A 13,678-nucleotide genomic window follows, 5' to 3' on the forward strand; every position below is an offset into this window, starting at 1 on the left:
AGTATTCTAGTTATTAATCCAGTTGCTTTCATATTTCTCCTTCTCCCACATTGCCTCTCAGAAAAGAATAGCTAAAGTTTAACACAGTGGCCCTCAGTGAGGAAACACTGAAGTCTCATAGGGTCCCACCAATCCACCTTTGGGAGCTAGTTTAAATTTCGCTGAGACTTTGTGATATAAATCTGGTCATAAGTACATAAATCTCATGCCTCCAGGTCTCTCCCAAATTGTTCCCAGTCATGAATATCATTGTGAGGTTTGAACCCGCAGTGAGAAAATTGGCCTGGCACAAATTTACCCTAGGACTTGTCTGGACCAAGCCAGACTTTGGGAATTGGGGAAACTTATTTCCCCTGGAGTGAGAACTGCTTGTTAATCCTCTCAAGGCCCAGGCCTGTGTGAGTTTTGTAGAATTAGCTCGCGTTGCTTCAAACCAGCTAGATTTTTCAGCCACGAATCAGGAAATAGAAATTTACTTTATCTATAATCTGGCATCAGCATGGTGAAAGATTTTGATCCCAGCATGCAAAGCTGGTTTCTCTGGACTTGGCACAGAAGCAGGCTTTGTTCATTTGTTCAGGGGATGGCTGGATGCCACCAAAGGTGACAGGAGGCTCAGAGGTGCCTTTGGACCTAGAGGCCTCACCTGCTTCTCACAATTCTTTAAATGTCCCAACTTCCTCCCTGGTAGCTGACATTTCTGTACGTTGGGTCCAGCTGTCTTTTCTTGATCTACAGTAAATGTTTTAACTGCTTCTGCTCAGACACATCCCAGTGCGAGTTAATGTTAGCCTCTTCCAAAAGTTCTCGCTGTCCAATTTGCCCCCATGTGGCTTCTGTTGCACACTCTGTTGTGTAGGAGTTGTTTGAAGGAGCATTCTGCTCTGTTTTGGATAATCAGTTTTCAGTCAGTATCTTGCTGGTTCTGGTGTGTGGCATTGTGAGCCAGTAGAAGAAGCAAGGCAACTTCTCCTCACAGCCAGCACAGTGGCATTTTCCATTCTTATATGCATCAGGTCAGAAATTCTGCCAGCAGCTTCATACTTCAGTGACCTGTGTTGGTGATAGCAGGAAGTGCTTTGGCCTGGCTGCATTTACTGGAGCGTGTCAGTCGCTGCTGGCAAGGCTGTAGAGCTTGAGCTCAAGAAATACATTATGTGAAAGACCATCAGGTATGTAAAAAGATGCTCAGGATCACTAATCATTAGGGAAATGCAAGTTAGAACCATAATGAGATAGCACCTCACATAAGTTAGAATGGCCATCATCAAAGAGACAAGAGAGAGCAAACACTGGGCATGAATATGGGGTAAAGGGAACCCTTGCACATTGTTGGGATTAGTAAAGTGGTGCAGCCACTATGGGAAACAGTATGAAGGATCCTCAAAAATTAAAAATAGAACTACCATATGATCCAGCATTTCCACTTCTGGGAATATATCCAAAGGAAACGAAAACACTAACTCAGAAAGATATCTGCACCCCATGTTCATAGCAGCATTATTTACAATAGCCAACACATGGAAACAGCCAAAGTGTCCACGGATGCATCCATAGTGTTGTGAGATATATAGATATAGAAATAGATATGGATATAGAAATAGATATAGATACACACACACCCCCACACGCATACATACACACACACGCACACAATGGAATATTATTCGGGTATAAAAAATGAGAAAACCGTACCATTTGTGACAACATGGACAGAGCTTGAAGGCATTTATGCTCAGTAAAATAAGTTGGACAGAGGAATGTATGATCTCACTTATGTGTGGAATCTAAAAACAAACAAACTCATAGAAAAAGAGATACAATTTGTGGGTACCGGAGGGAGAGTGTGTGGGAGGAATTGGAAGAAGGTGGTCAAAAGGTACAGACTTCCAGTTATAACAGAAAGATAAGTACTAGGGATGGAATGAATAACATGATAATTATAGCTAACACTGTTGTGTGATATATAGGAAAGTTGTTAACAGAGTAACTCCTAAGAGTTCTCATCACAAGGAAATTTTCTTTCCTTTGTTTCCTTTTTTCCTCCTTTTTATTGTATATACATGAGAAGATGGATGTTAGCTGAACTGACTGTGGTAATCATTTCATAGTCATCTCACATTTCACATCATGATGTACGCCTTAAACTTCTACAGTGATGTATGTCAATTATTTCTCAATAAAACTGGGGAAAAGAAAAAGAAATGCATGCATTGATAGCACCATCTCCCTAACTTGGCACTGATTTCTACAAGTATGGCCATTCACCATCATGGGCCCTAATGGAAAGAAGAAGAGTCTTGGCTGAGGCCAAATGATCCAGTGACCATTTACATTTAGTAGTGCCGTGTAATTCTGCATCTGCCTCAGGTTGCTAACATCACATCACCTCCCCTTTCTTCCTGTGGGACCTGGATGAGAATCTTGGAGAGTAAACTTTGTAGACAGCCATCAGTAGTGTTATTAGTGGTTATTGTTGCTTAATTGAGATTTGTTTCTGTGATCACCTGTATACCTAAATGCCATTTCCAACTTAAGTTTCTACTTTAAACTTCTTGAAAGCTGAAAGAACTCTCACCAGGGAGTTGATCTAAACCTTAGGCTTCAAAACAAAACACTTGAATTTTTTTTTTTTTTTTTTTTTTTTTTTTTTTTTTTGGCTTTCTTGACTCATGTTTACAGATTTCTTCAGCAGTGACATCTGGGTTATGGAGAAAAGATTTGAAACCAGCTGATTGAGAGCATTTAGGTCTATTCCCAGGAAAGTGATGAGTTCCGTGTATGATTAGTATATTAGTGGAACATCTTTGGTTGCAAGTGAAAGGATATATGAGTACTTCAGGGAATCTAAGGGCTAGGATGCTCTTGGGCTTCTGGAAGCCAGTGAAACCAGAATGCAGAGTCAGAAAGCTCCAGATACCAGGAAGTACTTTGTCTAATGTTTTTTTTCTCTCTCCATGCATCCATTTCCTTTTTCTATCTCTTAGCTTACTAACTGCCTTTACTTCTCAGACGTATCCTAACATAATGACAGAATAAGGCTACCACTTAGTTCCCAAATTTATGTTATCATTCTTTACACTTGAAAGCACTACTGGACTATCTCTTGTCCATTCTAAATTCCTGGAGGAGGGGCGCCTGGGAGGCTCAGTCGGTTAAGCATCTGACTTTGGCTCAGGTCATGATCTCGTGGTTCGTGAGTTCGAGCCCCAGATCTGGCTCTCTGCTGTCAATGCTGAGCCTGCTTGGGATACTCTGTCTCCCTCTCTCTCTGCCCCTCCTCCCACACTCAAAAATAAATAAACTTAAAACAGCTTGAAATTTAAAATGAATGAATGAATAAATAAATAAATAAATAAATAAATAAAAATTCCTGGAGGAAAGGACTGGTATTTAGGTCAGATGTCCACCCTGACATCTATAAACTACTAACACAAGGTCACTTCCTACAGACGAGGCTGCTGAAAGCCCAGCTTTATGGAACAGGGGATTGTCTGAGCCTCGCGGCCTGGAACTGTCCAGAGAGTTCCCAGCCCAGAAAAATCAGATTAGACTCACGCTAAAATTGTATGGTTTTTAAATATTTAATTTATTTTTATTTTATTGATTCATTCATTCATCGAGAGTTCCCAGCCCAGGAAAATCAGATTAGACTCATTCTAAAATTGTATGGGTTTTTAAATTTTATTTTATGTATGTATTTATATCCCAAATGCATTGGTTCGACTGTTTTTGTAGTAGTATACTCATGTTACTAATATGAATGACAGCTTACATCTCCTTTCTCAATTCATTTAAAATGGAAATAGAAATGGCTTTGAATAGTCATCCCGTGTTCACCTAAGTGTTTGTCTGAACCATTCAGGGGAGATAGAAGCTCTTAAAGAAGTCTAGAAAGAGGAACTACAGCTATTCTTCAGTGACCTATTCAACTATTCTTTTTTTTTTTTTTTTAAAACATGGTTTGACTTTGAAAACAGAGCTGTATAATTTTAGGAACCTAGAATTGAATTGTTGACCCAGTATAGACCCGCCTCAATCAAGCCAAATACAATGAAGGACTTTCCTGTGCCTCAGCAACTTAGGAAAATAAGGCCCATAATACTGCAACAACTTTCACATCCTGACGGTTGCCTCCTCTTTTATACCACCAGTATCTTCTTACTTGCCTGTGTGTCTATGATATAGTTTCTTGGGGCCTTCAAATAAAAGGCTGAAATTTCAGCTACTTAATCTGAAAAAAATAAAGATCTCTGCCTTATTTTTAAAGCTTTTAAAGAAGATTCTTCATTTTTCCCTCCACTGCCCAGTGCCACATACTCCTGTGTTTATCAACACTCTGTATATGGGAAGAAGAGACTAGGTGGAAGCTCGAATGTGTTCTGATGTACAGTGGGTCATAACTAGTGGCTGAGCCCAGACCAGAATTCCTGCTTTCTGGATTCCCTATCTAGTGCTCTTTTTGCACAGCCTTATGAGGAGAAACAATCAGGTTAGAAATGTCCTGTGTCCTGTGTTTTGAAAGTAGGCAAGCTTTTCCTAATCCTTTTGGTAGCCACAATCTTCACGGAAGGTCTTTTCCATAAGAAAGCACAGGCCTTGCACACTTTTATATCTCTGCAGTCTTAATGTATAGCTCTTTTTTCTTTCATTTATCTTAGAATCCTTTCAGGTTATATTGTGAGAGGAAAGAAAACTTCTTATTCATTTGCTCTTTCAATAAAAATATATTAACTGAGGGGTGCCTGGCTGGCTCAGTGGGTTAAGCGTCCAACTTTGGCTCAGGTTATCATCTCATGGTTCTTGAGTTCGAGCCCCGTGTCAGGCTCTCTGCTGTCAGTGCAGAGGCTACTTCGGATCCTCAGTCTCCCTCTTTTTCTGCCCCTCCTCTACATGCGCTCTATCTCTCTCTCTTTCAAGAATAAATAAACTTAAAAGGATATGTGTATATATTATACATTTTATATATATATATAAAGTGCATGCTTCATGCCAGATCCTGTGCTTCTCACAGCATGAATTATTATTATTGGACTTGGATAGAAAACTATCAAATGCAACTTTGAAAATTCTAAGTGGTTACTTGCAAAATACCGCAAAAAAAAAAAAAATCATGTCCATACCCCGACTTAGATCACTGTACGAGGCTAGCCGTGTAGTATCATGATCCAGTCATATCTCTGAGGAGGGCAATGGATATGTAACAATGATAGCGTCCAAGTGTCAAGTGCCAGGTACTGTACTTGGTATTTTATCTTACATTTATTACCTTATCTAAACCTCACAACAGCCCAGTGAGGGGTTTTGTAAATACCTTTTTATAGATGAGTCAACTGAGGTTCAGACGAAAATAATTTACATTTGAGTCTCTGCTGTGTACCAGGTGCTATGTTAAGTGCTTAAATGAATCATGCTTAATCCTCACAACAGCCCTGTGATACTCAACTACAATTACTCCCATTTTAAAGATGAAAAACCTAAGATTCCAAGAGATTAGGCAAATTGCTCAGGTCACACAAGTAGTGGTATAACTTAGTTAAGAGGAGTAATTCTATACCTCGCTTCACACTTCACAGCCAAGATTAGGACTTCTCCTGAGTTTCAGTCTGCCATTCCTGCCTTCAGAAGTGGATCGGGAGTACAGTCACTCTTGAGGCCTGTGTGTCAAGGTGCTGTGTTTGCCTCCCATCTGCCCTGGTGCACTGGCATCCCTAGAGTGCTCAGTTCTTTTCTGGCTATGTCCTGGGGATGGCCTGATGCCCGGGCATTCCCAGAAGAGCCTCACACAGAATCCATTTTGACCCAAACATCAGGAGCCCATAATCATGCTCTCCTGTGGCCCCTATCACTGATCACTCCGTGTGCAGTTAAGAAAACTACCTGCAGATTCAAATTTGAACCAGTGGCTTGCATTTAAACCTCAAATCCAAGAGGGTTATATGTTTTTTATTTTGTTTTCAACCTAGGACAGAAAAAAGGTCAGTTGTAGAGAACAGGGCATATATGTGATACAGAAAAGGTGAGGTGTATTTGTAAATGGAAAGATGAACCGTAAATACTGGATTGCATCTCCAGAGCTCTTGGGAAAATATTTATCGTACTTTCTCACTACTTGGCTTTTAAACTTTCCAGTACTTCTCTGTCCAACCAGGAAACCTCCTCAGTCCCTGATTTTCCCATTTGTTTATTCAGCAAATATTTACTGAGTACCTGCCATGGGCTAGACAGTCTAGATAAGGCTGTGAATGAGACAGATATAAATAATTAATTATAACTATGATAAATGCTACAGAGGAAAATATAAGGTGCTACTGAATTATTAATAATAATGGAAGGAGGGAGAAGAATTGTAAAGTGAGGGAAGACTTTCTGGAGGATTTGATATTTAAGCTGAGCCCAAAGGATGAATAGGAGTTAGGTAGGTAGGACAGGGGAATGAATGCAAGGAAGCATTCCAGGCACAGGGAACAGCATGTAGGAAGGCTCTGAGGCAAGTAAGAGCTTGATTCATTTGAGGGGCTAAACAGCAGTCAGACTCAGGAAAGTACAGGAAGAAGAGAGCTGTGTGTTGGAGAAGGAACTTTCTTTTTAAAAATTATTGAATTTAGAATTGATACTTCTGGAGAGATTGGTAATATTGCTGACTCATTGTCATTCCCATGGCCCAAGAGACAAAGTGGCCCTGGTTTGAGGGTGGTGCTGTGGGGAGGAGTAGAAGCCAGTAGCCTAGAGGGAGGCTAGGGGAAGAGGGGGAGGGTATGAGGTGACTCTGATTCTGGGGCTTCTATCTCCGCAGGCCTGAAGACCATTGTGGGTGCCCTCATCCAGTCAGTGAAGAAGCTGTCAGACGTGATGATTCTGACAGTGTTTTGCCTGAGCGTTTTCGCCTTGATTGGACTGCAGCTTTTCATGGGAAATCTGCGAAACAAGTGTGTTGTGTGGCCCATAAACTTCAATGAGAGCTATCTGGAAAATGGCACCAAAGGCTTTGATTGGGAAGAGTATATCAATAATAAAAGTAGGTGGGCCCCTTCATGCAAGAAGTACAAGACAAGCCTGTCTCTTGTTTAGGTGGTCCGAAGCCATCACTGGGCATTAAAAGTAGTTGGGGCTGGAAAGGAATCCAGTGCTACTGAAACAGCCTGAGGAGCTTGTTCCCTTTCCTTGGGGTAGGATTTGTTCAGAAGCGCACTCTGGCGTTTTTTTTTTTTCTCTCCTTTTAAAGCCAAAAATGAAACTATAGCTTTTCTCCCATCAAAGTACTAGCCAGGCCCGACCCTGCTTAGCTTCCGAGATCAGATGAGATCGGGCGCCTTCAGGGTGGTATGGCCATAGATGAAACTGTACCTTTTCTGCAGGCACTCCTAAACTTTTGCTTTGAAAATCAGGCTTAGGAGTTTGATAAAAATACCGTTTGCTCTAGTTGGGTAAGCTCAGATACGTAAACATTTAGTTCAGAATATGCATGGTAAGCTCTCTTAATATTACTAAGACCTCGTAGTCGGTCTGGTGTGGGGAGTCAGGTAATCGCTAAGTAAGCATTTGAACCTATTATAGTTAAAGAGTTTGAATCATTTCATTTCAGGAATCAAACCACTTGGGTCTTATGCTAAGGAACGTTTGGTGTGGTGGTACTTATATAAAATGGGGAACAGTGGTACTTATATAAAATGGGGACCGGGGCACCTGGGTGGCTCAGTCAGTTGAGTGTCCGATTTCAGCTCAGGTCATGATCTCGTGGTTCATGAGTTTGAGCCCCGCATCGGGCTCTCTGCTGTCAGTGCAGAGCCTACTTCGGATCCTTTGTCTCCTTCTCTCTCTGCCCCTTCCCTGCTCACACATTCTCTCTCTCTCTCTCTCTCTCTCAAAAATAAACAAATATTTTTTAAAAAGTTTTTAATAAAATAAAATGGGGAAAAGTTAACAATACCACTATTAGTCACTTCTGAGGAATAAAGGCAGTTAAGTAGCCGTAAGAAAATGTTGCGAAGGGAATTTCAGGGACACATACAGGAAAGGGAAACCTGCCTTCTAATTTAATATAGGACACGGTAATGTGATCAGTGAGGATTTTCGTTTGTCGTGGAGAAAGAAGAAGGATAGAAGGCCAAAGTTGTACAAAGGAATAAGGAGCTCAGAAAACTCACTTTTAGACCCCTTAATTTCAAGTCCCAGAAACTAGCATATAGATTGGAAATATGAGGGGAAGTCAAGTGTGTGTGAAAAGAACATTGTATTAGGACGACATGGTAGCATTTTTAAGTATATATATGAAAATAACAGGGAAGAATTTTTATCAGGTTCTCCTCTGTCAGAAAAGATTTATGCGAGCTAAAATCAACAACCATTTCTGCTGGGGCTAATGAGGAACAGTGTAACTTGATTCTCTCATTCACTTGTATGTGCCTTATTCATTTCCTGCCTCTTCAAACTTTTCTAGCAAATTTTTACACGGTTCCTGGCATGCTGGAACCTTTACTCTGTGGGAACAGTTCTGATGCTGGGTAAGTGGCTCACCTAATTTTATTCTTGTCCCTTAAAATAATGTGTCAGATGAAGATGGGCAGTATTTTCACTTTTCTTTGTGCTCATATAGTAGATCCTAACTGGGTCTGACGTATTGGTTGGCTCAGATTTTCTTTCTGTTTCATATTTATTCGTCCAAAATTGGCATTTCACTAGTAGGTGAATGTGGCTATAGTCTCAAGCCAAGATAAAAAACGTAAAAGGCTAAGAAGGATGGCATCTACAACCCCAGGTATCTTGCCTGTTTCTGATAGATTCCCATTGTCTTATACTACAATTAATTAATAACATATATAGCAGGGACACTGTCTTGGTGATAGATTAGTACCAACGATGACCCAAAACATACTAGGCGTGACAGCACGGGGAAGGGAATGAGTAGCAGCATAGTAATTTTTTTCCATTTTTAAAAAAATTGTGGTAAAATACACAGAACATAAAATTTACTCTTGTAGCCATTTTTAAGTTCAGTGGCATTAAGTACATTCACATGGTTGTGCAGCCATCCACCATCCAGCTCTTTCCTTCCTCCCAACTGAACCATACCCATTAACCACTAACTCCCCATTTCCCCCTCCCCTCCCATTCCACTTTCTGTCTCTATGATTTCGACCGCTCTAAGTCTCTCATGTAGGTGAAATCATGCAGCAGTTGTCTCTTTGTGACTGGCTTTTATCACTTGGCGTGATGTCCTCAAGGTTTATCCATGTGACAGCATCTATCAGAATTTCCTTCCTTTTTCATGTTGAATGATATTCCATTGTCTGTACAAACCACATTTTGTTTATCCATTCAGCTGTCAATGGACTGTATTGTAGTTACTGTGAGTAATGCTGCTGTGAACACAAGTTAATACAACATAACAACATAACAATAACAACATAATGCAAATCTTGATTTTGCTACTTTCAGCTCTAAGACTTTTGGCAAGCCATTTCACTTAGCTGACCTTCAATTTCTTCATCCATAAAATGGAATTAATAATTCACACTTCCTTCAAGGGTTATTGATTGTAATGATGCAATTAGATAACATATATAAAAAGGCTTTGGAAACAGAAGGTTACATAAAAGTGAGGGTGTCACATCATTTTCTAGAGTATACTGGTCCTCTAGGAATTAGTATTTTAAGATGACCGTGACAACTAGATGTCCATTTAATTTCTATATCAAAGTAGATACCAGAAGTTGCATTGAAATACATATCATATGAGTCTAAAAGCAGGAGAGCTGGTAAAAGCGAGGTCACTGAAATTCCCAGTATGACATAGGTCCTCTTGGTGAGTGTTAAGAGAATAAAGATGATGAAGAGGAACTTCCAGCTAGCCATGTGTCATTTGGGATCATAGCTAAGATGAATTTGGTTGAATTGCACATCGGTATGAATCTGGGACAGTGGTTCTCAAATTTTGGTGTGCATACAAATCATCTCTTTAAAACGCAGATCCCGGAGGGCACCTGGGTGGCTCAGTCAGTTGAGCTTCGAGTTCAGCTCAGGTCATGATATCACAGTTGGTGAATTCTAGCCCCACATCAGGCTCCGTGCAGTCAGTGCGAAGCCCACTGCAGATGCTCAGATCCTCTGTCCCCCTCTCTCTGCCCCTCCCCCACTTCCACTCTCTGAAAAATAAATAGACATTTTTTTAAAGATCCAGATTCGTGGCTCCCATATCCAGAGCTTTTATTCCTACTCTGGGTAGAACATAGGAATCAGCAATTTAAAGAGGCAAGCCTGGTGATTCTGATCCTAGGCTGTCCCCAAGACCTCATTTTTTTGAAAAGTTGACCTTTTTTTTTGTAATACCTGTATTTTGGCCTGACTTTCTAGATGGTTATTTGTTATCTCCATAGTCATGGAGATGACTTATAGTTGATGAATTGGATAGAATTATGTTGAAAAGCCCCAAAATTCCTTTTCTTTCCTCAGGCAATGCCCAGAGGGGTACCAGTGTATGAAAGCAGGAAGGAACCCCAACTACGGCTACACAAGCTTTGACACATTCAGCTGGGCCTTCTTGGCATTATTTCGCCTTATGACCCAGGACTACTGGGAAAACTTGTATCAGTTGGTAAGTAGTAATCCCTCTTCTTTGAGTGCTGCTTTTTTTTTCTTTGGTGACAGAATTTGTATAAAGGTATGTGGGCTTGAAGACATTCTGTGTAAGAGAACTTCAGTGAAGATATTATGCAGGATCTTGGGATATTATTTCTCAGAGTCGGCTGACTTACAAAATTAGTTGAATTCTCCCAGCTCTTGCCCCTGTCTCTTTAGTGCCCAGTCGTGTAAAACTTGTAGAGGCTCACAGCCTTGACAGCCTTTTGCCTGGCCTGGGAATCTGCTCTCGGTTTACTTCCTGTTGTTTCACCAGACCATCTGCAGTATTTCTCTGCTCAGATTTTTGGCTTAGGGAGGCTTTTTAAGGAACATCAATTAAATATACTGTACAAAGCACTAGGCTAGACATTAGAAAGATAAGATTTCTATCCACAAAGACCTGGGATTCTAAACATATCAATATTTTTGAGATTTGTAACATATGTGGACTTATTCAGATAGGTTGTGACAGATTAAAAAAAAAAAAAAAGGTCTGCCATTCTGTTGGCCTACATTGGTGATTATGGGCAAGTATTTTAACTTTGCTGGTGGTGATGGAGAAGTAAGTCTAGGTGATTGCTAAGGGTCTTTCAGCTTAGAAATTCCATGATAATTCATTGTTTTCTGTTTGACTCTGGTGTTTGGTGATGCCAGTTCAAGAATAAGAAACATGCTGGGGTGCCTGGGTGGCTCAGGTGGTTAAGCATCCAACTTTGGCTTAACGGCATGATCTCAACGGTTTGAGTTCAAGTCCTGCGTTGGGCTCTGGGCTGACAGCTCAGAGCCTGGAGCCTGCTTCAGATTCCGTGTCTCATTCTTTCTCTGTCCCCCTCCCCCACTTGTGCTTTATCTCTCTGTGTCTCTCCTTCAGGCATGAAGGAATGTCTTGAAGGGAAGCTTTTTTTTTTTTTTTTTTTAATGTTTATTTACTTTTGAGAGAGAGAGAGAAACAGAATGCAAGTAGGGGAGGGGGGCAGACACACAGGGGGAGACACAGAATCTGAAGCAGGCTCTAGGCTCTGAGCTGCAGAGCTCGCACCCATAAACCATGAGATCATGACCTGAGCTGAGGTCAAACACTTAACTGACTAAGTCATGCAGGCCCCCCTTGAAGGGAAGCTTCTAATTCAGAGCCCTTCTAATTCAGAGCCCGTAAGGAATTCTTACTTTCTATTGGACAGCCTAGAGTTCTCTCAGGTTCAAATCTTTCTTGTGAAATATTTGTAGTTGATGCTAAGTTCCATTAAATATTTGTAGTTGAAAAGAATAACAGTGGGGGTACCTGGGTGGCTCAGTCAGTTAAGCGTCAGACTTTGGCTCAGGTCATGATCTCACTGATGAGAGTTCAGGCCCCGTGTCAGGCTCTGTGCTGACAGCTCAGAGACTAGAACCTACTTCGGATACATGTCTCTCTCTCTGTGTGCCCCTTCCTCCACCCCCTCAAAATTAAACATAAAAAAATTTTTTTTAATTTTTTTTTATGTTTATTTATTTTTGAGAGAGAGACAGAGTGTGAGCAGGTAGAGCAGAGAGAGAGGGAGACACAGAATCTGAAGCAGACTGTAGGCTCTGAGCTGTCGGCACAAAGCCCGACGCAGCACCCGAACCCACAGACTGTGAGATCATGACCTGAACCAAAGTCAAATACTTAACTGACTGAGCCACCCAGGTGCCCCTAAATATTTTTTTTAAAAAAAGAAAAGAATAATGATGAAATCTAAGCAGAGTGAGTTGCATATACATAACCTAAAACCCAAGTTTCTTTGATGTCTCTTTACTCACAGCTAGTGAAAGAAATAGTCCTAGGATCCTCCTTCCTACTTTTTTCTCCTCTGTTCTTTAAAAACCCACCCTATTGCAGAAGGAAAGGAAGGATGTCACTCAAGATGGGGACTTCCGTTGACTTGGACCCGATTCCTAAGATGGAATTTGTCTGTTAGTGCTCTTTGAGGACCAGTAGATAAATGAGCTGAAGTCTTGTATTCATTTCTTTATACTTGTTTTAGAACCAGCTAACAAAGTCAAATTTGTTTGACAAATTAGCTTTTGACAAAGCTAATTCTTAGCTCACAGCATTTTCCCCTTTAAAAAAAAAATCAAGCATTTTTCCACGAAAGCAGAGTATCAGGAGTATGTGGAAATGGAGGAGGACTTTTTCTGTCACAAGGCATGGGAGATACTAATGACATTTACTCTGAACTGAGGCTAGAGGAAGCCATTTGGCCCCTGGGGGTGCTAAGTACTCTGCAGTGTGAAGGCACACCCACACCAAGGTCCCGTTCTGGCAGAAATGCAGCGGTGCCCCTGCAGAGGACTGTTACCCATGAGCTCGCTTCTGCCTGCTTCATTTGACTCACAGGACTCAGAAAATGGTCTTTGTCTGGGGCGCCTGGGTGGCTCAGTCCGTTAAGCATCCGACTTCAGCTCAGGTCATGATGTCACAATTCGTGGATTCCAGCCCCGCATCAGGCTCTGTGCTGACAGCTCAGAACCTGGAGCCTGCCTCTGGTTCTGTGTCTCCCTCTCTCTCTACCCCTACCCTGTTCGTGCTGTTTCTCTCTCTCAGAAATAAATAAACATTTAAAAAAAAAAAGAAAAGAAAATGGTCTTTGTCTTTACAGACCCTGCGAGCTGCTGGAAAAACATACATGATCTTCTTCGTCTTGGTCATCTTTGTGGGTTCTTTCTATCTGGTGAACTTGATCTTGGCTGTGGTGGCCATGGCTTATGAAGAACAGAATCAGGCAACCCTGGAGGAGGCCGAGCAGAAAGAGGCCGAATTCAAAGCAATGTTGGAGCAACTTAAGAAGCAACAGGAAGAGGCACAGGTTGGTGATCAGCGTCCTGCCGGCCAGACCGCCGTGACTCAGGCCCAGCCTGATTTGCCACTGCAGTTGATCTTTCCTAGGCACATTGTCAATTAGAAGCCACCAATCTGGTTAAAAGGACCCAAGTAACAACTGCAGATGGCTGGCCCGGTTATTCCATTCGTCTTCACGGCCACATAGTCTGTTGATATGATCTCTGGTTGAATTTCTCAACTGTTTAGTGTTCAATT

General features: G+C 41.3%; 1 protein-coding gene across 2 annotated transcripts in view; it reads left to right on the forward strand.

Moving 5' to 3' along the window:
* Positions 1 to 13,678, forward strand: part of SCN8A (sodium voltage-gated channel alpha subunit 8) — a 120,153-nt gene that overhangs the window by 34,924 nt on the left and 71,551 nt on the right. For both annotated transcript variants that reach the window (XM_077753419.1, XM_077753418.1), the window contains exons 6-9: positions 6,797 to 7,018; positions 8,441 to 8,504; positions 10,453 to 10,594; positions 13,242 to 13,448. In XM_077753419.1, coding sequence (XP_077609545.1) covers positions 6,797 to 7,018; positions 8,441 to 8,504; positions 10,453 to 10,594; positions 13,242 to 13,448 — 635 coding nt within the window. The remainder of the gene's footprint in view (positions 1 to 6,796; positions 7,019 to 8,440; positions 8,505 to 10,452; positions 10,595 to 13,241; positions 13,449 to 13,678) is intronic.

This window comes from Crocuta crocuta, unplaced genomic scaffold (assembly GCF_008692635.1).
Source record: "Crocuta crocuta isolate KB4526 unplaced genomic scaffold, BGI_CrCroc_1.0 scaffold30, whole genome shotgun sequence".
In the NCBI taxonomy this organism is placed as follows: Eukaryota; Metazoa; Chordata; class Mammalia; order Carnivora; family Hyaenidae; genus Crocuta; species Crocuta crocuta.